At 40.9% G+C, this 25910-nt stretch overlaps 2 protein-coding genes across 6 annotated transcripts; both read right to left on the reverse strand.

Annotated features, from left to right (window-relative positions):
- Window positions 1–362: 362 nt before the first annotated feature.
- btbd9 (BTB (POZ) domain containing 9) lies at window positions 363–11101 on the reverse strand. The gene is made up of 11 exons (XM_078274255.1): window positions 10068–11101; window positions 9465–9673; window positions 8815–9178; window positions 8430–8697; window positions 8055–8274; window positions 7232–7351; window positions 5875–5984; window positions 4901–5090; window positions 4390–4497; window positions 3143–3221; window positions 363–2512 (listed from the first exon to the last, which is right to left on the reverse strand). The coding sequence occupies exons 2-11, from the start codon at window positions 9647–9649 to the stop codon at window positions 2318–2320; spliced, it is 1839 nt and encodes a 612-aa protein (XP_078130381.1). The 5' UTR covers window positions 9650–9673; window positions 10068–11101; the 3' UTR covers window positions 363–2317.
- A 100-nt stretch (window positions 11102–11201) lies between these two features.
- On the reverse strand, window positions 11202–22243 carry LOC144533107 (uncharacterized). Of its 5 annotated transcripts, XM_078274256.1 has the most exons (13): window positions 22171–22243; window positions 20715–20804; window positions 20587–20615; window positions 19746–19814; window positions 16315–19607; window positions 15754–16074; window positions 15355–15624; window positions 15149–15220; window positions 14783–14869; window positions 14653–14681; window positions 12252–12308; window positions 11880–11945; window positions 11202–11601 (listed from the first exon to the last, which is right to left on the reverse strand). In XM_078274256.1, exons 5-13 carry the CDS (start codon window positions 16373–16375, stop codon window positions 11509–11511), a joined length of 1056 nt encoding a protein of 351 aa, XP_078130382.1. In that variant the 5' UTR covers window positions 16376–19607; window positions 19746–19814; window positions 20587–20615; window positions 20715–20804; window positions 22171–22243; the 3' UTR covers window positions 11202–11508. The 5 variants fall into 5 exon arrangements, 4 of the variants coding, with proteins under 4 accessions (XP_078130382.1, XP_078130383.1, XP_078130384.1 ...); XM_078274257.1 differs by lacking the exon at window positions 15754–16074; XR_013503400.1 differs by lacking the exon at window positions 14653–14681 and having other exon boundaries at window positions 11568–11601.
- Between the last annotated feature and the right edge of the window lie 3667 nt (window positions 22244–25910).

The following is a 25910-nucleotide window of genomic DNA, read 5'->3' on the forward strand; positions in this document are numbered from 1 at the left end:
AGTACCCTATTATTTCTTTTCTTTTTATAGTGTGCTTTTAATGAGGATATGTTATTAAACCACACACATTTGGAAGATCCCAAATTACCTCAAACGCCTGATTCTAAGGGTCAGGCGCCCATGGGCAGTATCCAGCATTGTTAAAAAATGTTGGGGTAGTAATAATTCTGGCTATGATCAGTGATTGTATTGGAGACAAAACCCACAAAGGTACACAAAACTTAAAGTGTGACTATGTCCATATAATGCTCATCAGATTAACATGGAAACGTTGCCGTTTAAATAGATGGGTTTGCTCTCAGTCTGGGACAAATCAGGCAATTGTTTGACAGACACAGAAACAAGACCAAAATACAATGAGCTTCAAAATTAGATGTTTTTAAATGTTTTCATGACAGTAAAACAGCTCCTTAGGCAGCGTTACACATAAACATAAACAAGAGCTGCCGGTGCATTGGTGCCTTAGAGCATGATGAACACATGTTGACTGATCAATCACCAGAAGATAGAGATCACTGCATTGCTTGTACCAAAGAACACCACTGTGTTTAACAGCAGCGATTCAGGCAAGCAGATGGGTGTGACCCCCCCCCCTCACAGCAATGTACGCTAACAATGTCAGATGTTTCCATAATCACATTTTTTTACAGGCAATGTATTGGACAAGAGGCAGTGAAATGCAATCACGTTAATAGTCAAAATTAATATATATATATATATATATATCTCAAGTAAAACTATACACATACATAAAGGTAGATGGGGTGGAGTGTGTTAAATCAACGTAACCTGAACTAAGCCCTATTTCAGTTCTCTTATTAGTTATTAAGGAAGACTTTATCTAACTCTGCAACTATGGGTGCTCTTCTAAAATGTAGATGGGGATGACAAAAAGAATGCTTATATAAACAGCAGTGGGTCACCCAGGGTAGTTAGGTATTACAGGTTGTTTTACATTAAATAAAATGTTGAGAAAAAAAAAAAATCACTTGTTTCAAGACAAACAACTCAAAAGTGCAACATCAGGACACAAACAAACATGAACCACAGCACTGATAGCTTAATTTAAAAACAAACAAAAAAACAAAAAAAAAAAAAAAAAAAAAAAAAAAACACACACACACACACACAAAAAAAAAACCCAGCTTAAACCTGACAGATCCAAGAGCGAGGAAGTGTTTAAATTAATTACACATACAAACAGAAAGTTACCAAATCCCACATTCCGGTACTGTACCTCGGTTAGAAGACCCAAGCTGCGACCTTTATTTCCGGCTTTTTGAGTAAAGTGCCATTAGCAGCTGCTCCTGTAGGTGAACTGTATATAAACTTTATTTCTTGCAGCCCTAGTGCATACATAATTTGGTCCGGGCCCCACAGCTCCAAATTACACTCGACTACAATTGATTTCCCCAATCCTTTGTGCTAAGATATTCAAGTGCTTTAAATACTAAATTAAGACACTTAACTCAAGTTGAATTGTTGTGAGGTTTTTCTTGAGCCATGGATTTTTATCTATCAAAAAGTCACACCAGATAAGGACCACAGATTTTGGGTTTCGGGTGTGAAAGCCTGTCAACAAATACTCAAAAGCCATTCATTAATATGCAAATGCATAACTGGATTAAGTGCAAATTGCATACAAATGCCACAGAATGCATTAGCTCCACAGCTTTGGCAAACCTTTGAAGAATTGAATTCCAAACTTTGAAAAATACTCGATTGCTACTCTGTTAGCTTGATGGTATGAAAAGGGAGTAGAGTCATTTTAAGACAGTTTCTTAAAAAAATAGTTTGTTCAAGGATAAAATCCTTCTCTTTTGGAAATAGTAACCCACACACACACACACACACACACACACACACACACACACACACACACACACACACACACACACACACACACACACACACACACACACACACACACACACACACACCTCTCTTTGGTGGTACAGTACAACCACATTTCAGTGTGTGCCTCGTCTTTGGAGAAGTAAAGACCCCACTTTGATGATTTTTGAAGGGAAAAACTTGAGTCTTAGTAGCTAAAAAGTACCTTCACAAAAGTGTATGAGCCAGTGGATGCAACACCTAACCTTCTGTATCCAAACTGGGAAGACTGGAGCCCTAAAACGCTGCTCCTACAGATATACCAGTCTCTAATGTTGCACTTATGACAGAAGGGACCATGGGTTATGACAATGAGACGATCGCCTTTAGCAGCGTTGTAGCAGTGCAGTCTGGATGATGCAGGCTGTGCAAAATGGCATTCCGAGGTCTCCCTTCCTCTCGACGCCTTCCGAGGTTGGCGCTCTTAATGATGGGACTGTGAGGAATACGATGAGGGGGGTGAGGGCTGGGAGGGCAGCAGGCCGTGTACGCGTGAAGATCGATAGGGTCGCGGCTGCGGGGAGGCGGACCCAGGATCAGGAGAGTCCTGGCCCGGGCTGCCTTCCTTAACGTCGGTGTCCAGCTGGGCTGGACACTCGAAGTGAACACAGTGGAACACCTGAAGAGAGATCAGAGTCAAACACTAACAGGACCAATCACTGTTTAGTAGGTCAGCTTGTGGTTGAAAGTTGATTTACTTTAACACCTTCTTGTGATGTAACAACATCAGTTTAGATACCCAGTGATGTTTAGCTGAGACAAATACAACTGCCTGATGGAGCCAATAAAAGTTTGGTCCAATGTAATATAATAACACTAGCGCTGGGCAATATGTCAACATTATATCGATATATATGAGGCTAGATATCGTCTTAAATTTTGGATATTGTAATATTGTGGTATGACACGTGTTGTCTTTTTTCTGGTTTAAAGCTTACATTACAGTAAAGTAATTTTTTGAACTTACCAGACTGTTTTAGCTGTTCCATTATATGCCTTTACCCACTTAGTCATTATTTCATCAAAAATCTCTGTGTGTAAATGTGTAAATATTGTGTGAAAGCACCAATTGTCAACCCTACAATATTGATATCGAGGTACTCGGTCACAAATATCGTGATATTTGATTTTCTCCATATCGCCCGGCTCTAATTAACGCAGATTTAGTTAAAAGTGTATGATTTTTATGTTTCCTATAACATTATAAAACAAAAACAGAAAGAAGCCTAATGACCAGCTGGGTTTTCACCTCATTAGCAGTGTTGTGAGTCCCAACAATACGGATGAAGGAAGCAGGCTGCTTATCAAACTTCAATGTCTGCCATGACCTGTAAGAGAGGGCGGTAAAAAAAATATCACAAAAAAAAATTAAAAATGAAACATTGTGACTGTATCAAAGTTTACATAGGTTTCGGTTTACAACATTTATGCCTGTTATGATTATGTTTTCCTGACAGGTCCCTGATTTGAAGTCTGGATTTTTTTTGTTCCTTTAAGCTTTAAATGTTGTCTACCTACCTATCTACAACAGCAACAGCTATTTAAGAGCACATCTGCCAAAAATCGACTGGAATATGACCAGGTATTTTAATCACTAATTTTCAGACACACCTGCTCAAGGAACATCTGGCTAAAGAGGTTCCTTCATGGCGTTTTTTTTCCACTACATGGTACCAGCTCAACTCAGCTCGGCCGCGGCGCCACGTCCTCCTTTTATTCATTGCAGATTTAGTACCGCCTCATGCGTGAGGCGAGCGTGGCTGGTCGTCATAGCGACGCCGCAGGAAACTGCCACGACCTAACGCGACACACACACAGAACGTCGAATGTGTGTCGTTTTTGATTCTCGGCATGTGGCTGTTGCCACAGCCAGAAGACAAGTTTCACCGCAACACCGCTGGCTAAACTATTTAAAAATGCTGGGTTTGTTCAGGACCCCCCCCGCCCCCGTCTGTCTCTATAGCAATGACGACGCTGTGATTAGTGACGATTCTCTCCGACCAATCAGTAGTCTGCAGGTTTTCACGTCACCTTTTGGTATCGCCTCAGCTCGCTTGGAACCTCGTCAGAGGTGATACTAAAAAAAGGACCTGTCGGCAGGTACCGGGGACTTTTTATCATGATGGAAAATCAAAAAAGGCGAGAAGAGTCGAGCAGGTACCATGTAATGGAAAAACGCCATTAGTGCAAGGCAGACCTTCAGAGAAGAATGTTTTAAGGTTCAAGGCTTAGTGGGATAATATAACAGTAAGAACACATTCATTAGAAATGAACAATAATAGGTATAATGATAAGTCATTCAAAAACGGTGCACACAGGACTAAACATACTGTTGGCACCGGGTAATACATATAGCCTCAGCCTTCAGTGATTAACACACACAGTGTCAGTTATTCTAGATGTCTACATCCTAGGTTTGACATATCAATACGACACCTGTGTTCAAGGAATAGGTGAACAGGAAGAAAGTGACAGAAGAGGAAACGGGAGCCTCACCGACATGGTACCCTGGTGCGGTCGACCACCTTGGTCCACTGCTGCTGGTTGGTGGAGACTTCAATGTAATAACTGTAGGAGCGCTCGTCACAGTCCCACAGCAGCAGCCTGAACAGTGAGAGGACGTTAAGGAACAATTAACACCATTTACCTGTTTCACAAGGTCCTGATTCGATTCAATAATGATTCAATTAGGGATATTTCAGTTACAATACCAATTTTGTCTTGGTATGAAAGAGATTCTCAGAGAACGAATGCTGCAAATTGTACAAGGAACCCTAACCTGTCGCAATAATAAACATATTAATGTTGAGTATTGAGTGACCTTTCTTTAGTGCAGAGGGTTTAGAACTACCAAACCATGTATTAGGCTACATGTTCAACTCCAGCTAAATTAATACATTGTTAGATGCTTAGTTTTACTCTTACTAACTGGGGTAGACACAACTGCAGCATGAGCTCAGTTTTTGTACCATACTCAATAGAGTCAATGATGTGGCCAGATCTATACCTCAAGGATCCAATGGAGTAGGGCTGAGCCAGCTGGATGACGATTGCCCCGGAGCCCAGCTGATGGCAGGTGTAGCCGGAATCCCAGTCGTAGTTGCGCGTGTCGCCGTTGAGCAAGGCATTCCTGCTACGGCTCACACCTTCAATGACACTGGCACACGATGCAATGGTCGCCACGTTCTCACTAGGCACTGCGGACATTGGGTGCAGGGTTAGGGTTATGGACTTGTTCTGTTCACATCTGCACTTGTTCGTATGAAAGGAATCTAGCTGACTGCTTTTAGCATGAATAAAAGTTAAACATAGATCACGCTTAAATTCCTGTATCAGAAATTACAAGCAACCCAGAGTGAAGCAGGGATGAAATATAAGACAAATGTTGTAAATTGAATGTTTGAAACCTTTTAAAGCTACATTGTGTAAGAATTTCTCCCATCTAATGGTGAAATTGTATATGACAACCAACTGAATATTACTTTCTAGCCCCTCCCATTCCGAGCGCGTTTTAACTGCTACGGTGGCCGAACCCGAAATTAGCTCTTAGTATCGCCATCGTTTACACGCAGCTGTTCTAGCCACTCCAATATTAACTTTGGTCTCGTTGCTTTGCCTGTCGCGTTGTTGTTTTAATTCTCTTTTTCGCTTCCCTGGCGAGTAATCTCCCTCTGGCACTGGTCACGGTGCGGAGTTCCACTGAGTGTAAAAAGCGGAGTTATGTCCCTGTTTGGCTAATGTTTTTTTCAAAGATGGAGGCGCTACATGGCGGCTATCATTCGAGCGAGTCTCTCGTATGTATTCTGAATGATTCTCAATGGCAGATTCTACGCGTACGAGAATTATTTGATTAGTTGGTGGAAGTAATTACACATGAATGAGCACATATTTGTGAAAGAACAAAGGTTTTTTTTGCTAGGAATCAACTCAAAAAATTACACAATGTAGGTTTAAAGTAAAGTTTCTGTGTCTGCAACTTACCCAGAAGTCCATTTTCCAGGGTAAATGAGCGGTTGGTGAACATGCATTCAAAAGCTACGAGGTGGAAGACCTTGTTGACGGTGTTGTGTGTTCCCACAATGCGAATGTACCTGAGACACAAAGAGCAGCATCATGAAGGCAGGATTTATTGCAAGACTATTGGGTTTATTAGGTACTAGTGTACCTAATAAACGGGCAACTGAGTGTTTATACCTGTAATTCTTTAGGGTCAAATACAATTCTTTAAAAGTAGAATATTGGTTGGGTAGTTGGCTGTTTGTAGGGATGCACCGATCCAATACTAATATGGGATATCGGGCCGATACTGACTGAAATAGCTGGATCGGGTATTGTGACAATGTTCTATTCAATTAAATTCTATGTTTATATACAAACTATACAATTTGAATTCCTGTTTGACCAATTAGTTGCTGCATTTAAAAGATTTAGATTTAAAATTGTAATTCCTGTTAATATTGAAGATGTTTTATTAATTGCTGGTGCACGATCTATTATTTTATTTGTTACATTTTGTTTTACAAAGTTAAGAAAGCAATGTCAAGCCTGATGTTGCCTTACACCTCAAAAAAATGATCCCAGTAACTTCCACACAGTGAGCCATACAGCTTATTAACAATTAAACCGTGGTATCGGATCGGTACTCGCTATCTGCTGACACCCAAAGCCCAGATATTGGTATCGGGACTGAAAAAGACGGATCGGTGCGTCCCGAGGTGGTTGGTTGGTTGTGTAAATATGATGGTGCAGCACCATTATTGCGTGCAGGATTTAGGGCAAGCTCGAGTCATATCGTCTTACATCCATTTGGATGTTTACACACACACCCTTATCTCAAACCTAGCATGCCCACAACACATTATCTCAAATCTGAAGTGTCTCCAACCTCACCTTGATTTGTCTAACAAGGTGAAAACAAGGCTATTTGTCCTCAGGAGGCACCAAAATACTGTACTGAAAAATATGCTTCTCTGTCCTCTGTCGAGCAAACGCCAGCATGGTTAGAAACATTGATAATATAATCCAAATCATCTACAGGCAACAGCCTCAAAACAAACTGTAATTGGTGTGTTCGCCAGGTTAAAGCAAGTTATGGCAAAGAGCCCAGACGAGCCCTTTGTGCTTGGCAAAAATTACGGTGATTTGTTTCGACTCGTCCTGCCACCAACATCTCCAGCCTTTGGTGTTCTGCCACCTTGCAGAACTTCTTGTGAGTACATGTGTTTCTTATTTAAGAGTCCTGGTTTCTTGTAAATCAGCAAGGTGAACATGCATTTTCCACAACAACTCAGGCAAAGGGATATTAACTAAACTAAACAAATAGCTTTGTTTAGTTTACCTGCAAACTCGTGGCGTGAAGAAGAGTTCCTGCCAAGAGCGGCAGAGGTACTTTGAATGGTCCACAACACGCACCCAGTCCAGCTCGTCCATAGATACCTCGATGTAGTAGGAGTAGGACCTTAAATAATCAAGAATGACATTAGAAATCATTACACAAACTCAGATTGCCAAGACATAAAGGCAGTATAATGAGGTTAAATAAAAAACAAAAACTATATGACATAAAAAATACAACATCAACACAAACACTTTCAATGTAAGAAACAATTTAAATTTTGTAATTTCAGGAGCAGCGAGCCACTGTGTCCATTCACAGCCCCATCTTCATCCTTCTTCTTCTTCTATATACTTGTTTCTTAAGAAATGTGCCCGGATGACCAAAATTACCTAGACAAGAGAAAGTCTTAAAGGAGTCCCAAAAATGGGTTCTGAACAGCGCGCACATGCAAATCGGCCGTCCTGAACACAGAGTATGCTAGGCTTGGACTCAGCGGTCCGCTGTAGACTTGTGCCGGTCCGGCAGACTTGCAAGCTGTTCCAAGAAAGTGGCTGCATGTGTCCACATCAGTGCACGCAACATCATGGCTGCGCGACCGGTACAAGTCTGCAGCGATCCACAGTATGCAGAAAGTATGTCCAAGCCTCCCAGACCGGTGAACTGACACTCAATCTCCTGCTTTACGGTTAACGAGGGCGGGCTTTCGGCCAGATTAAGACTTGATACACACACACAAAACAGATACGCCCTCTTATCACCTTGCTAAGACAGTTTGTCACTTCCTTTTGGTTTGTTTTAACAGGGTGAGACAAGCCTGTCTTACCGACTGTCTCTGTCCCACAGCAGCAAGCGGATGTGGTTGATGATGGACGACTGGCCCAGTTTAACCTGGATCCCGGCCCGGCAGTCATCCTCGATGGGATGTCTGGAGAAGCCGTGGTCCAGGTCGTAGTTCTGAGTGTCTCCGTCCAGCAGCGCTGACTTCAGCTCCCCTTTCACCACCTGAGCGCCATACTTCATGGTGGCAATGTTCTCCTCTGGGACTGAAGCCCAAGAAGAAGAAAAAAAATATAAAAATGGATGTGCAAATGACAGGTGATATATGAAAAACTATATATTGCAACAAAATATTTGATATTTGATGCGATTCCTAATAGCTATAATAACAGTAAACAGATGGAGGAGTAAGAGCACTGACTGAGCATGCCGCGGTAGTTAAGGTCCATGTTGCGGCTCTCAGAACGGGTCTTGATGGCATCCAGCAGGTCGTCTGGGCTCAGCAGGCCGGACGGTCGCACCACATTCAGCATCTCTGTCAGAGTCATGAGCGGCAGCCGCACTGCTGACATCACTTCCTGGGTGTCGACTCCCTCCTCGTGCTGCCGGCACCAACGGCTCAAGGCCTGGAAGATCTCCTTCTCACTGGCAGCAAACGAGTCCCGCCTGACCACAGTCAGCAGAGCAGTCTGCAAAAACAGGTGACGATGTAAAACTACCAAACATGTAGTGATCACAGTTTTGTTAGTTGTGAGTACTTGCTTGTTTTCCTGCATGCACCATTCTGTAATCTCGCGACCTCTTACCTTGGAGAGCAAGAGAAAGCCGTCAGAATTCAACACTTCAGGTCCATGTCTGTCCATATAGGCACAGCAGGCCGCACTGAGCGCGCTCAGAGAGTACAGACTGGCCACGTCAAAAACCAGACAGACGTTGTTGGTGTGCAGGATGGTGCGGAGGAACTCTGAGGTGGAGTCCTCCAGTGGCTGGAGGCCGTAGCGGTGAGCCAGGCCCAGGAAGTCCAGCAGCACCTCTTCCCGGGCGGAGCTGAGGCTGGCCCGGCCCGTGTACAGATAGTGGAGCAGCATTGAAAAGGCTTCGGCCCGCGTCTCCTCTAAACTCACCTCCGCCTGGGGCTGGGACTCTTTCATCCCACCGTACAGCAGGGCCCTAAAGGAGCCAGAAAATACAAAATGCTTAAGTGTTTATATATATATATATGTTTTTTTTTCAGTAGCCATCAGTTTTAAGCTTTGGACAGTCTCAACCAGCTGCTAGAAGTCTCACAAACTCAGTGACTTAATTTCACTTCATTTCAGTTCTCTAACTAGGTTTGAATATTTGGGTTTGTGGATTGTCAAGATGTGTTTATAACGATGAGTTTAGCAAAGGATGGGTAGGATTGACAGAAGTAACACAAGTGACAGGAGCCATGGGTTTAGACGTTAACACCTACCTGAAGTAGTGACAGCGAGCTGCCAGGATGACGCGGTGCGCCGGGAACCGCTTCCCCTCCACGATGAAGGTAACATCGCTGTACTCCTCGCCAAGCACCAGGGCTCCCAGCTGCTCCGACAACAAGTGGATGTGGTCGATCTCCGACACCGAGGCAAGTGGACGCAGAGGGTGGCTGTTACTCATGGTCGACGGCTGCTAGACTCACATCTAACACAGGAGTAAACGTCAAACTATTTGTAAACCATGGGCACAGCCGAGGGGTTGGCTAATAACAGCACATGGCTAGCTTAACGTTAATGCTAACTTGAATGGCATGAAATCTAGCTAGCTAAACGGCAGGGGTAAACACATGTAGTAAGCTAAAATCACGTTACAAATCCTAGTATTTGTTACGTTAAGTCTCTGTTGTTCATATATCAGCAAAACAACGACATGAGCAAGTTATACATACTGTGATAGAGAGAGCTAGCTAGCTAAGATGTCGAGCTTTCTTGTTTACAGCCGACATTTGACACCCGAGCAAACGTTAGCTTAGCTAGCTAGCTAGCTAACAGCGCACTAACGTTTCCTTTTCTCTGTTCATTCTACGTTTTAAACTTACCGAGTAGCTCTCAGTCACTCCTATGTTTAAATAAAGATGATTTAAAAAAAAAAAAAAGTACAGTCGTGGTTTGTCACTCCACTGTATAGCAAAATTCAGCACCAAATTCACAACACCCTTCCAACATCACACCAACGGAAACCTGGGTCAACGGACAGGCTCTTCCGGTTCGATAAATATTTTTCAAAATAAAGGTCCCCTTCCAACTAAGCGGAAACTTCCGGTGCTAAAATGAAGCCAATGCGTAAGTGCCAAAAAGCTTAAGTTCATCGAGAGGCCACTTGATGCTGGCTCCAATTGAAGTACATCCATGGTCAATCCAGTGGTGTAGTCTAATGTATTTTAGCAGGGATATACTGTACTATATAAATATATGGACCAAAATGGACATCAAAGTGTGGGGTCTGGGTGACCTCCCCCAGGAAAATTTTGAGCGTCACAGACTTTATTTCCTGCATTCTGATACACTTTTTTGCACCAATTTACGGTGGAAATACCTTTATTTAGCCTATGCGAAGGAAAACACAGATGACATTTCAAAATATATCAAAAATATAATGGAAAGTACGTTGTTACATGTCATTGTGCATTTGTAAGTGGGTATATGGAAATCCTGGAGCTTTCTGGGTGTACTGGTATACCTGAGTATCACATAGACTACACCACTGAGTCGATCTCCATAGACCCTATTAGAATGCCCAACTTTACAGCAGAAATAAGCCTGTTTAACCCTGGTACAACCCTGGTTTTGGGAGCGATCTTTTATGCTAGTTGGGAAAAAACATTTATTGTATATTAGGAGACAGAAAAAACATACATTATTATTTTATAAAGAGCTCACCGTACATTTCTAGAGAGGAATTCATGCTACTACATAGCCTACTACTTTCTGTGATCAGTAAGGTGTCACTTCCTCATAGTGACTTTCATCCTTTTTCATTCTCTTTGAATTTCCCTTTTCAGGATGCTTTGAATATTTTGATAAAAGGTGACATAAATGGTCAAATTATTGCATATGAAACAATAACAGATGAAAGTAAACAGAAAACGTGAAAATAAAGAACAAGAGAAAAGCAGTCAAATTGCTTGCCCTTGATAAATTGTTGCATATTAAATAATTACAGGCAATATATGTAGTATAAGACAAAAAAATCTTATTAACCTTGAACTATAGCCTAAGATTAGCACATCCATCACTGAGCACAATAACGTTCATTACAGTAAATTCATCAAGCAAAATGTATCATATGTTTTGCTCATTTACATTTTAAGCACCACATATATACATGTTGAACTACTACTTCCCCTTTCTACATTGCGACACTAGTTAACCTACTACTGAAACTACTTCTGAAAAGGAAGCTGTTTACAATAATCCATCCTGAAAATGACCATGCACATTAACAGAGATTAGCAAATATCTGATGACAGATTAGACAGATTAGTTGATGGTAGCGTAGAGGTTACTGGGATCAGCGGAGGAAGCTTTCACGGTTGTGTAGGTCACTGCATCATCATCATTTTTATGCCGAACCTGGAAGGAAACAGCGCAATATGAGTTACACAACAGAATATGGCACGGCAGTACCCACCACAATAACACACTATGACACTATAAAAGATAATAGATGATGCTATCCAACAGTAAAACACATCATACAAAACTTCATCATCACACTTTACAACACAGCATATTAGAACACATCAAACCACAGCACACATTGTGACACAGTTCAACACAATGCAAAAGCAAAGTGAGTTTTTTTTTTCCTTCTTCACTAACATCACAAGTACAACCAATCAGCAGCTGACCTGGGCTCTGCTGGTCTTCTTGGTGTAGCTGATGGAGGCGTAGGAAATACCACCTTCAGGATCGGCCTGCACAGAGAAGACAACATAATGGCTGCTCAGTAACTTAAACATACTATAACATAAATAGTAGTCTTTTCATGTACACCCATGTTCTCTTCTGGTGAAGTACAGTTGCATCATCTAACTTCCCATTTTTACGGTTTTTATCTCTCTTGCACATTCTCACACTCTCAAGACTCTTGTGTTAGACACATATTGGTTGTAACTGTACTGGGCGTTTGTGTGTGTGTGTGTGTGTGTGTGTGTGTGTGTGTGTGTGTGTGTGTGTGTGTGTGTGTGTGTGTGTGTGTGTGTGTGTGTGTGCGCTCTCACCGTGTCCTGACTGGTTTCTGGAGCAGACTGAGTTTCTGCAGAGAATGAGGTCAGCCTCTGGACAAAAAGCATATTGCATGAAAAGCATCTTACATGGCAGTATCCAAACATTTTCAAATCTACAACTTCAGTCCAGTGAATGAATTATATTGGACTTGAGATGCAATCCAATACAACCACCACAAATATCTCTGACGCTGATAATGTTCAGTTTTTGTTGACACTGTGTCAGAGAGGAGTTGATTAAACTCTGTCGTCACTTTAGGGGCTGTTATGTTGTTTATGGCTGAATTAGCAAAGCAAAAAATAGCTTTGGGACACTTTTTACTTTAGCAACCACTTAGTTTTTACAATAGACATAAAACATACGGTTTTTACTGTAATAGAACACAGTCATTAGGGGAGACCAGGGGCGATGTAACAGCTCAAACTGCACCAATCAGAAACGAGACACAACCATGAAAAACATGCACAGGGTCTGTGGTGATCCCTCCCTGCCTGCCAACGGACAAACTGATATCTCATACTCGTTACAAGTTTTTCTGCCAAAACTTGTATAGTTATATGATATATTAGTATACCGTTTTAATTAAACTGAAATTATTTGTTCAATATGGCAATGGCAATTTTATTTACAAAGCACCTTTCATTACGCGTAAACTCAGAGTGCTTTGAAGGTCCTATGACATGCTGCTTTTTGGATGCTTTCATATAGGCCTTAGTGGTCCTCTAATACTGTATCTGAAGTCTCTTTTATATAGACCTTAGTGGTCCCCTAATGCTGTATCTGAAGTCTCTTTTATATAGACCTTAGTGGTCCCCTAATACTGTATCTGAAGTCTCTTTTATATAGACCTTAGTGGTCCTCTAATACTGTATCTGAAGTCTCTTTTATATAGACCTTAGTGGTCCCCTAATACTGTATCTGAAGTCTCTTTTATATAGACCTTAGTGGTCCCCTAATACTGTATCTGAAGTCTCTTTTATATAGGCCTTAGTGGTCCCCCTAATACTGTATCTGAAGTCTCTTTTATATAGGCCTTAGTGGTCCCCCCTAATACTGTATCTGAAGTCTCTTTTATATAGACCTTAGTGGTCCCCTAATACTGTATCTGAAGTCTCTTTTATATAGACCTTAGTGGTCCCCTAATGCTGTATCTGAAGTCTCTTTTATATAGACCTTAGTGGTCCCCTAATACTGTATCTGAAGTCTCTTTTATATAGACCTTAGTGGTCCCCTAATACTGTATCTGAAGTCTCTTTTATATAGACCTTAGTGGTCCCCTAATACTGTATCTGAAGTCTCTTTTATATAGACCTTAGTGGTCCTCCTAATACTGTATCTGAAGTCTCTTTTATATAGACCTTAGTGGTCCCCCTAATACTGTATCTGAAGTCTCTTTTATATAGACCTTAGTGGTCCCTCCCTAATACTGTATCTGAAGTCTCTTTTATATAGACCTTAGTGGTCCCCTAATACTGTATCTGAAGTCTCTTTTATATAGACCTTAGTGGTCCCCTAATACTGTATCTGAAGTCTCTTTTATATAGACCTTAGTGGTCCCCTAATGCTGTATCTGAAGTCTCTTTTATATAGACCTTAGTGGTCCCCTAATACTGTATCTGAAGTCTCTTTTATATAGACCTTAGTGGTCCCCTAATACTGTATCTGAAGTCTCTTTTATATAGACCTTAGTGGTCCCCTAATACTGTATCTGAAGTCTCTTTCCTGAAATTCAGCCTTGGTGCAGAATTACAGCCACTAGAGCCAGTCCCACAATGAGCTTTCCTTAGTATGTGCCATTTCTGTGTCTGTAGCTTTAAATGCTATTGAGGAGGAGGGGGGGCAAGGTGGAGGGTGGGGGTGTGGCCTTGACCAACTGCAATGCTTTGCTCATTTGCAAGACATGATGTCTCTCTCTTTCTCATGGGCGGGCCAAATTCTCAAAGCAGAGAAAGGGGAGGTAACCGTTCCCCTTATGACGTCATAAGGAGGAGATTCCAGATCGGCCCATCTGAGCTTTCATTTTCTCAAAGGCAGAGCAGGATACCCAGGGCTCGGTTTACACCTATCACCATTTCTAGCCACTGGGGGACCATAGGCAGGCTGGGGGAACTCATATTAATGTTAAAAAACCTCATAAAGTGAAACCTTTAAATTAGAAGAAAAATATAAAGAGATAAGCATAAATATTAGAATAAAGCATAAAAAACAAGAATACAGTATACGCATAATCACAACAAGAAAATCTACAAGTTTTTTTTAGTAAAGTTTTGAGTTAGCTTTTGAATAGATGTTACATTGTTTTAACTATATCCCAATACTTTAGGGAGTTTATTGTGGTCCTTGGTATTAATATGAAGGTATTACGTGTGCTGTTACAATTACAATTAAACTCACAAAATTGTCGTTATTCCGTATTGTGTTTCCTGAAAAGACAAAATAGGGGGTTGACATATAAGCTTGCACAAAGAAAATCCAGTTTTATTAAAAAGTCCTACTTTATAAAAGTTTTAAGCTTTTCTCTCACCTTTCGTTTTCTTCCAACTGATGACAGCCACAATGATTGTTAAGAGTGGTACTAAAACCAGAGCCACGATGATGTACACCAACATATCTGCCAAGATAATAGAAATATTTAAAGCATTTTGACTGCAGGTTTTTTGCTCTGTTCAAAATCCTGTAGCTAAAAGAGAATTATATGTCAATGTTTAAACATTCAATTTAGAATTTTGACCAAATCAAATTACTGTTGGTAGAATACTGCATGCCATAAAAACACAATCTACAACTAGTTAAACAAAACAAATTCAAGCCACACAGTTCTTCCAAAGCTTTCAACCTCATTTCACAGTCGAGATGTAACATAAAGATACATCAACAAGTTGAGTCATACCTTTAATGCTGCTTTCAGTTGTTAATGATTCTGTGGTGGTTGTTGTTGTTGTTGTTGTTATTGTGTCCTCACCTGAACAGATGAACACAACTCAACACACTGCTGTGATGTAATATAAAAACTTAAAATCCATAAAATAAACTAATTTGTTAGGTAATTATTCTCATCAGTTTGAAGTGACTTTAAACAGCTCAACATGTTCTCACCTGAGGACTGAGGGCTGAAGGAAGACTTCTGCACTTTGCCTCCTTCAGTCACTTGACACCTAAAGAACTGATACCTTGATGCGTAACTAAAATGAGAAGTAGGAACGGTCACAGAGGTGTTGCAAGGAGACTGTGATGTCCTCATCTGTTGGTGATTTAATTTATCCACATCTTGACCCTGAAACAGCCACTTCACTTTGTGTTCACATTGTTCATATGTCGACACAGAGCAGTGTAACGTCACCTCATCACTGTCGTGATGTTCAGTCACTGGTGAAGACGGAGATATTGTGAGAGAAAGAAAACAAGAGTAAAATTAACTGTATTCATGATTACTGTAATGTTACAGTATATTGTTCTAACGAAAAAGTTTGAAAATATTATGATGTGAATACTCACTGGTAACAACAGACAGAATAACAACAGTGTGTAATCTAAACTCTCTGCAGTCATAATGACCAGCATCCTCCTCTGTGACCTTCTTTATAACCAGAGAACATTTCTCTGTAACACTCAGTCTGTCTGATTTAGTTTTGGCTTTTTCAACAATCTTCCCATCACGAACCAGATCTACTGCTGCTGTGCGTCTTGAATCAGTGAAGATCCAGGTAGTATTGTCACAAACCTGACTGTCTATTTGACAAGACAAAGTGACTTCATCTCCAACTCTGACAATGGAGGAGCTGATAAATTGTCCTGTTGCGAAGATGACAGTAAAATCTAAATATTAAAGACAAGTAAAAATATGATTACTAAAGTCACTGTGAGGAAAATGTTAAATAAAACAAAAGTTTGCATATCTGCCTCATCGTGGCTTCACGTTGATTCACTTTACAGGAAAACAAACACACTACTTGTCTGTCTTGGTTAAATGAAGGTTAGGTAATAAAGTAACAATGATATTAATAAATCACCTTCAATAAAGTTTAAATTATTCATATTCATGTTATACATTCTTACCTGTAAACTGAAGCACCAGTATCAGAAATAAAGAGGTTTTAGTCCATCTGAATTCAGCCATCGTGTCTCTCTGTCTCTCTCTGCTTCTTCTTTTTGTAAGTCTCTGAACTAGTTGCTTCTTAAAGGCAAATGTTGTATCAACTTCCTCTAAACAGCAAAGTGTCACTTCCTCATCCTTCCTTTCATGTCAACTAGACTCTCTAAAGTGACTCGGTCAAAATGAGCGATGTGCCATTTCCTGTTGCTTTATTTACTTTCATCAAAACATAGAAAGTAAACTGAACAGCGATAAAGACACATTAAAGTGACTAACAGTATAAGTTAATCAAGGCAAACATGAATTGTGCTCATTTATATTTCAAGCAGCCATAATATTGGATTTTTACCAGAGGTGGAATGCTCGGGAGCATGCCTATGTTCCCACAGCCCTATGTTCCCACATTTCTAAGATGTTTTTAAAAATTAGCCCCTAATATCAGATTTTATCACCCTAACACTAACACCTAACCCTAAAAAATGTTGTGGGAGGATAGGGCTTAAATTGAAGGGAAATGTAGGAACACAAGACCTAATTTTGAAAATGTCCTAGAAACTTTAGAACATAGGGCTGTGGGAACATATGGGTGACCCTGAATGCTCAATTACATACCGAATACATTACATTACATGTCATTTAGCTGATGTTTTTTTTATCCAAAACAACTTACAATTGCTATATACGTCAGAGGTCGCACACCTCTGGAGCAACTATGGGTTAAGTGTCTTGCTCAGGGACACATTGGTTGATGTATCACAGTGGGACTTGAACCCAGAGCTCCCACACCAAAGGTATGTGTCATATGCACTGCACCATCACCACCCCACACTTTAACTTCATAGTTCTCCTCCACTACATCTCAGAGGCAAATATTGTACTTTTTACTCCACATCATTTGACAGCTTTAGATACTGTTCATCCCCTTCCTGTCCAGTGAAAACCACGTATCTCCAATCCATGTGTTGATGTTGAATGTTTGTGATAAACTGAAGGATGAAGTGTTCCTTCATGTGTTGAGAAAATCCTCCTCCTTCTTAAGCTAAATAAAGTCTTTAAAAAGCCTCGCGGATCAGCTTAAAAATACATTGTCACAAAGCTGAAAACGGGGCTGTTTTTCTGACATCATGAACATTTTTAAAACTTTTTAGAGATAAGTGGTTCTCACAGGACAGAGACACTAAAAACATATGATGATATTTTAGAATATGATGCGTTACTGTATATAAAACTACCCAACGGTAAATAAATGAGTTAAACCTTACAGCACAACCTTAAACATCTACAGCAGTAAAATGGAACATACACATTAATGCAGCAGTAATAGTAATCCAAAAACATAACATATAATAGGAAACACTGACGGGGAACATTTTACTGCACAATGAGTAGTACTTTTACTTTAAGTACATTTAGCTGATAATACTTACATACTTTTCAGGGGTGGAGCCAGACGTTGTAAACCTTTGGGGCTCAGTCCAAAACTAGGCTGTTTACAACAGCTATATGCACGATTTTTCAGTCATTTGATAATAGAATGCCTAAAAATGTGTACGTCATTTGGGAAAACATGACAGTTGCCAAGGAAAAGAATCATCCTGTAGCCGACATGCTATTTTGTATCTAATTGTTCTCCAACTGCCTTCATCATTTTGAAACCAGAACACAACAAAGGTTGAAGATGACTCATTTTTACTTCTGCCACCTAAAAACAGGCATTAATTGTCTGATGTTTCTATTTTGAAGTTACATAACATAGGGTAGGATTTTGACGTAATCAGCATTACTAATCCTAAAACCTATTTTTAGTAGAGTTCACAGATTGAACGGCGATGTTTCCCCAGTAATAGAGGTTTTTCTTCATTGGTTTGCTGCTCCAGTCAGAGAGACTGATGGTTGGTTTCTCTGTGGAGTTTTCTGACGGCAGGGATCCCCGCTTCCCAGCATTGGACGCTTGGTGTGCTCGCCACTAGCAGTTATCAGTTTACACCCTCCTACAGCTCCGGTGGCTGGACCAGATTGGACGAACGCTTCACTTGGGGTTTTCTGCTCCCGAAGTTCATAACAGACCGACACGGCGGCTCGTTTGGAAAACTTTCTCTTATTTTACGAAAATAGTTTACCAAAATGGGTTCCTGCAAACATTTTGTGCAAGAAATAAGCTGCGGTTGCTCAATCTGTCTTCATTTCAGATGGGCAATGGTCAGATTATAAGATCTTGGTCAGTTTTCTATTTGCATAAAGTAGCCTGGATTCAACTTTATGCAAATGAGGAGCGAGCAACTCGCCGCCCCGCTTCTCAAAAGTCGCGCCACGCTAGCAGTATGCATTGTGCTGCTGCTCACATAGACAATAAATGGGAAGGGTTGAAAATGATGCTTGCCAATGGACACATACCATAAGGGGAAATCACATGGTGATGTTGAAGTTATTTAAAAACCTTAAAGCTATAGTGTGTAGTTTCTGTCCCCCATGAAGAATTGTAAGTAATGACAACGAAACTGTTGGCGCGTCCACATGATACAAGCCTTCTGTGATCGCGCACCACCCCCACCCCTCCTCCACGCAGTTACTAGTAGCCAAGGAGGACACGTAGGATTAAAAAACATGATGGACTCTTCAGAAGAGGTCATTATTTTCACTTGTTTTTTTGCGCGTGAAAGTCGCCGGACGACCCAATCTTCTGAACATAGTCACACTGAGAAATACACAGAGAGTTGTGTGGAGCTGATAGTCTTAATTAGCTTTGTAGCAATTAATTTGGCAATGGCTTGAATGTAACGGACGCTCGTTAATGTCAAAAAGTTACAGACTAAAGCTTTAAAGATTTGGGGCTTTCGAGACAGACATTCGGGGCTGGAGCCCCTGAGCAACCCCCTCGCTCTGCCCCTGATACTTTTACTTCAGTAAAGGATGTGACTACTTCTTTCAGCACTGGTTATTACTTCTCCATTTCACATTGTGCTACTAGTTAACCTACAGCTTCCCCTTCTGGACTAAAAGGCTTTTGCAGCTACAAAAATGATGCTAAAAATAATCCTAGCTAACAAAAAAAAGCATTTAGCAGTATTAATTATCAATGTAAAATAACTCATGATACGAGCTGTAACTACACTGTGCTGTCTTATTTTTTGGGTTTGTTGGCGATGGCGTAGAGGTTGCTGAGATCAGCAGAGGCTGCAGCAGCAGCAGAGGAAGAAGGAGCTTTCACGGTGCTGTAGGTCACTACATCATCTTCATCATCATCTCCACCCCGAGCCTGGGAAACAAAAGACAACACGTAAATTACACAATATGAAACAACAGAATAATGCAACATTATGATATCCAGCGCCACATAAACACAACACAATGCTCAATAATGACACAGCATCACAGTAACCAATCAGCAGCTGACCTGGGCTCTCCTGTTGGTCTTCTTGGTGTAGCTGATGGAGGCGTAGAAAACACCACCTTCAGGATCAGCCTGCACAGAGGAGACAACATAAAGGCTGCTCAGTAACATGTGGGGACTTCATTGGGTTCTAGTGTTGTCGTCCAGCTGCATCATCCAACCCGTTCTCACTCCGAACTTGTAAAATACGGACGTTTGGACAGCGACTTTCTTCTTTTACTAAACCCAACCATCCCGTTATTGTGTTCCTAAACCCAACCGTCCCGTTCTTCCCGCGTGTCATGGAAACGTGAGGCCCCCCACGACCTTTTCCTTAACCTAACTGCGAATGACGCCAATAGTCCCAACCAAATGCGTTTAGATAAAGCACGTTTACATATGACGCTAAAGGAGACTTTTAGCGTCAATAACGACACCAAAGGCACCTGACCAAGCAGACTCCTCCACGTCTTCTCTCGCAGAAGGAAGTCAGACTCACCGAGTGGCTCACAAAGCTACATTTTGAAATCTATAAAGTATAGATCTATATATAAGTCAGTGTAACTTTGGACTGGGTGTAATGTGTGATCTAGATCTAGTCTTCTTAAAAACTCTATGAAGGCTGTTTAGATTTTGATGACACTTTTAAAGAGGAGCTGATTACCATACCATGTATCTGTACTCTGCCTCTCATCATAACTGTTGTATGCTGTATGTATTTGTCTTTATTGGCTGTCGCTACCTGTACATACATCTATGTATTGTATGTGTCATTTACCTTGTATGTCACTGTTGTTACACTGTCATTATGAATTAAAAAAAGCTGGACTGTACAGACATTTGATAACTCAGCCATAAAACTCACCATGTTTTCATACGTCGGTGTTTTGTTCCCTGAAGAGACAAAAGAGAGTTGACTTTAGGATCCACAATAAAAATACATATTTATTGAAATATCTCGTTCGTAATTGTTTCATCTGTGAATGTTCTCACCTTTAGCTCTCTTCCATCTGATGACAGCCACAGTGATTATTAGGAGCGCTGCAACAGCCACAAAGACAGCGATGAGCCACCGCCACCAACCTGGAAAAAGAGTAAAAACATTAAAAACTGTTTTGGCTGCAGCTTTTCGTCTCTAACTGAGAGGACGGTGTCTTATTTATTAGTTTGTGTTGCAAAAAACAACATCAGAGAGAGAGAAAGAGATTGCAATGTTACACAGCTGTTTACACTTTATGTTAGTAGATCTAGACTTATTGTATGTACATTTTTGTTGTTATTTTACACTTGCTTTGGCAATGTTAACATGTTTCTTATGCCAATAAAACCCATTTGAATTGAATGAAATTAAAAAGAGGGTGAGAGAGAGAATACACTTTATATCTATTTAATTGGGGGCCAAGCAGCGAAGCTGCAAGGCCCCATAGTGATTCTACCTTTTCTTATTATTACACATCTTTCCTCTGCCATGGGAGTCTATGGCAGCCCATAGAACTGCACAGTAAAAAGTTGTGAAATTTAGCACATTGATTCGGGACAGTCCCATAATTAATTTCACCAAGTTTTAGGTCTGCACCACAGGCAGTCTAGCGCCACCAATGGGTCATATGTGGCGTTGCATCCATGCGATTAACTTTTGAACCGTATGCCCGATTTTGAACATCGAGATATAGTTGGAATCCTCGGATGACGCCGAACTCAACGCACCGCCTGATGTCAGTATCCACCATGTTGGACCTTCTGCAATATTGGATTTGATCAAAAACACTAAAAAGTTTTCACAGGTCACAAAATTGGTCAGATTTTCACAAAACTTGGCACAGATGATCTTCAGACCAAGCCTCACAAAACTTATTCCATTGCGTATTGATAGTCGAAAGCGTTTGCCCGTCACAGCCAATCGCTAGAGTTACAGGAAGTGAGCTCATATCTCAGCAACCTTTTGATGTATGAAGTCCAAACTTGGTACAGGGACATGGTAGCGGATTGTGAGGACTTGCAAGGAAAGTGGTGTCATTTGGCCTCTAGTGGCGCTGTAATAAAGAAAGTGAGCTCATATCTCAGCAACGCTTTGATGTACTAAAGCCAAACTTGGTACAGGGACTTGGCACTTGATTGTGAGAACGCACAAGGACATTGGTGTAATTTGGCCTCTAGGGGCACTGTAACAAAGTAAATGAGCTGATATCTCAGCCATTCTTTATCCAATTGCCATCAAAGTTGCTGTGAGTGCTTGCTCATGCCATGGCAACGCCATTCCTGCTAGTGTACTGCTTGGCCCCCTCATTGCTGCTTGGAGCTATATTTATATTACATGTCTCAATGCTTCAATATATCAGTACAAAAAGGCTATATTATCTTCTGAAAAACAGATTCATAAAGATACATAAATATATTGAGAAACTCGTTTTGTTTTTAGCATTGACTGCAGATACTGCTGTGTTGGTACCTGCTTTAATGCTGCTCTCAGTTGGTGTCCTTGGTTCTGGTGTTGTTATGGCGATGGTTGTTGTTGGTTTTGTTGGTTTTGTGTCCCCACCTGAACAGATGAACACAACTCAACAACCTGTTGTGCTGTAATATTAAAACTTCAAATACATAAAATAAACTAATATTTTTAGGTCATTATTCTCATCAGTTTGAAGTGACTTTAAACAGCTCAACATGTTCTCACCAGAGGCCTGGGGTCTGTTTCAGAAAGCAGGTTTAGTGAAAACTCTGAGTTTGTTAACCCTGAGATGAGGGAAACTCTGGGTTTTCTGTTTCAGAAAGAGAGGGAACTTAACCTCAGAGTCAGTTACTATGGTAACAGAGTCAGTTACTATGGTAACTGAGTCTGTGAACCGAACCTGGTCGGGAGCAGGTTTTCTTCCGGAAACCGAGTTTCTCTCAGTCTCCTCCCTCTGACACAGCGCTCTTTCATTTCCTCATTCATTCATTCAGTCTGTATCAGGCACATTTTAGCGCAGTTTGTTATCTGCATGAATAATAAAAAAACTGTCTTGGTTTATTAACTGTTAGGCAGACTATAAAACGTTTTTGTTCCAAACATGGCATTTCCTAATTGACGATCCCGTTGATGAAGCTGTATTACTTTGCAGGGATTTAAACATACGTCGGGAGATGATATTGAGGCCCCGACTATAGATGGATTTTCATTTCCAGATAACTACCTATTTGAGAAGTATCGTTTTTCCTCACAGTCTATCAGTTATGTAGCCTACATAACCTTATCCGTCCTCATATCACTAACGTCACCTATCGTGGACATGCTGTACATCCCAGCACATTATTTGTGTCGCATTATCCATCCATCCATCCATCTTCATCCGCTTATCCGGGGTCGGGTCGCGGGGTAGCAGCTCAACAGGGGACCCCAAACTTCCTTTCCGGGCCACATTAACCAGCTCCGACTGGGGGATCCCGAGGCGTTCCCAGGCCAGGTTAGAGATATAATCCCTCCACCTAGTCCTGGGTCTCCCCCGAGGCCTCCTCCCAGCTGGACGTGCCTGGAACACCTCCCTAGGGAGGCGCCCAGGGGGCATCCTTACCAGATCGCATTATCGCATTATGCATTATGTTTTTTGCAAAACGGCAGTTTTCTTTACAACATTGGTGATGCGGAGCATTTTAGTAAAGCCTCAAAGCGCCGTCAGAAGAATGTAACTCGCTCTGAAACATGTTTTAAACGTTTTTGTAGAGTTCCCTGGACACAAACCAGTAACATTAAAAACATATATATATATATATATATATATATATATATATATATATATATATATATATATATACCTGCCAGCTTTCTTTCCTGTTTTAGGAAGCAGCGACTGTATTGTGTTTTGCCTGCAAAACTGTGTCTGTGTTCTTCATATTTATGTAGAATTATAATTTCCTCTTCTTATGTAAAATATGCGGCTCTGGTAGATGTTTGTGATTGGTCGTGCTGTGCAAACTCCGCCTCTTTTATGTGAACGCGCCGCTGGATTGGGAAACCCTGATGGTTGACTGAACTAGTTGATAACCAGCGTCGTCATACAGCTTATGCGGGACCGCGGGTGTTAGGTTAGGTGAAGCCGGATAACTGAAAGAAATCCAGGACATGTTGATCTCGCTTCGTAGTGCAGGCCTCTGTTGTGATGTAATATTAAAACTTCAAATCCATAAAATAAACAAATATTTTAGGTCATTATTCTCATCAGTTTGAAGTGACTTTAAACAGTTCAACATGTTCTCACCTATTGTTCAAATAAGACAATTTGAAAACATTATGCTGTAAATACTCACTGGTAACAGACAGATCAACCGTAGCATCTGGACCTTGTTGTTGTCCTGATCTGAACTGTCTGCAGGTGTAACGACCAGCATCCTCCTCTGTGACCTTCTTTATAACCAGAGAACAGTTCTCTGTAACACTCAGTCTGTCTGATTTAACTCTGGCTTCTTCTTTAATCTGCCCGAGTTCAAACAGCGTCACTGTGTTTCCTGAACCACTGAAGAGCCAGGTAGTACTGTCACACGTTCTCTGACCGTCTATCACATATTCACAAGGCAAAGTGACATCATGTCCAGCTCTGACAGTGAAGGAGAGGTGATGGTTTTCAGCTGCTGCTGTTAAGAAGATGAGAGAAAATAAATGTCTGTTGTGTTCATAGTGTGACGATTATTTCTTTATCCTTGTTTTCCAAGAGTTCACTAAACTCACCATGTTAATGACACACAACAGATTTGTCTTAAAATAAAATTCAGCTAACAAAGTAAATTCAATAATTATGATACATTTGATTTTTAATGTGCCTTCCATACATATTATATATATCTATATATATATATAGATATATATATGATATAAGTCTTCTTACCTGTAAAGTGAAGCAGCGGTATCAGAAATAAAGACATTTTGATCCATTTGAACTCTTCCATCGTGCTTCTCTGTGTCTCTGCTTCTTCTCTCTCTCGTTCTGATGCTCAGAACTGTTTCTAAAATAGTGCTTTAGTCGAGAGAGACGCTGCATCTACTTCCTAAAGTTAGGATGATGTCACTTCCTCATAATGACTTTTAGGGTTAGGGGTGTGTTTGATTATCTTATTAAACAGCCAAAAAGGTTTTTATAGTTTTCACTTTTCCATTTTCAAAACGTAGTTTTCTCTCAGAGGAAAGTTAAATGTTTCTGCGTCCATTGATCCAATCTAACGCTGCAACAAACAAACTGTATTAATCTCATGTTGAGTCTGGTGTTCACACTGTGTCCAGTCCCAGGGGGCATTTGTGACACTGACGTGTTTCACACCTAAAAAGAAGAAGAAGATGACTGAGGAAGTTGAGCGTGTGAAGATTGTTGGTTAAGATATATAGAGATGTTTGCGGGGACCCAGATAGCTCATTTGGTAGAGTGGAAGACCATATATAGAGGTGTACTCCTCGACGCAGCGCGTCAACTCTGACCTGCAGCCCTTTAATGCATGTCATTATCCCTCTTTCTCCCCTTTCATGTCTTCAGTTGTCCTATCCAAATAAAGGCCCAAATAATAATATTAAAAAGATAAGTGTTTGCTGTTATGTAGCTTGTTTTCTTCAGATGTTGTTCATTAGAAACCAGACAGGATTCATGGTGATGTTTGACAGCACACATGAACACACAGGTGAAGAGTCAAACTCCTCGCCCAGCAGGGTTTCACTCTTGATGTCCGTGGTGCAACATGGTGATACTGTAGCAGCTGAAAGAACACACACAAGATGAGGTTTTACTGTTAGGACAAAGAGACACTTATTGAGTTGTGTTGAAAACTACTTTAACCCCTGGAAGGTTTGGGCTCACTGAGACTAGTTTCAACAAACGGTTAAAACACTGATGAGAGTCCTGACTGAACTGAGTGAGGCGACTGGGACAGGAGAAAAAGTCAGAGGACATCTGGTGGACAGGAAGAGAATGGCAGTGAACTGGTTTGAGGAAGTGTGAATGTGTCTGGAGGGACAGAGAGGCAGAATGGGACACACTGCAGAGACGACCAGTTGGACGTTTAAGATGTGTGAAATGTTTTTACATCGATATTAGATCACAGTATACCAAGGTATATAAAAGTAGTTAAAAGTAGCTCAACCTCAACAATGAAATGCTACTTATGTGTTGATTCATCAGTATTAAGGATTCACTTTCCATTATGACTCTGTTAGTACATGAAGTAAGCACA

This window comes from Sander vitreus, chromosome 18 (genome assembly GCF_031162955.1).
Source record: "Sander vitreus isolate 19-12246 chromosome 18, sanVit1, whole genome shotgun sequence".
In the NCBI taxonomy this organism is placed as follows: Eukaryota; Metazoa; Chordata; class Actinopteri; order Perciformes; family Percidae; genus Sander; species Sander vitreus.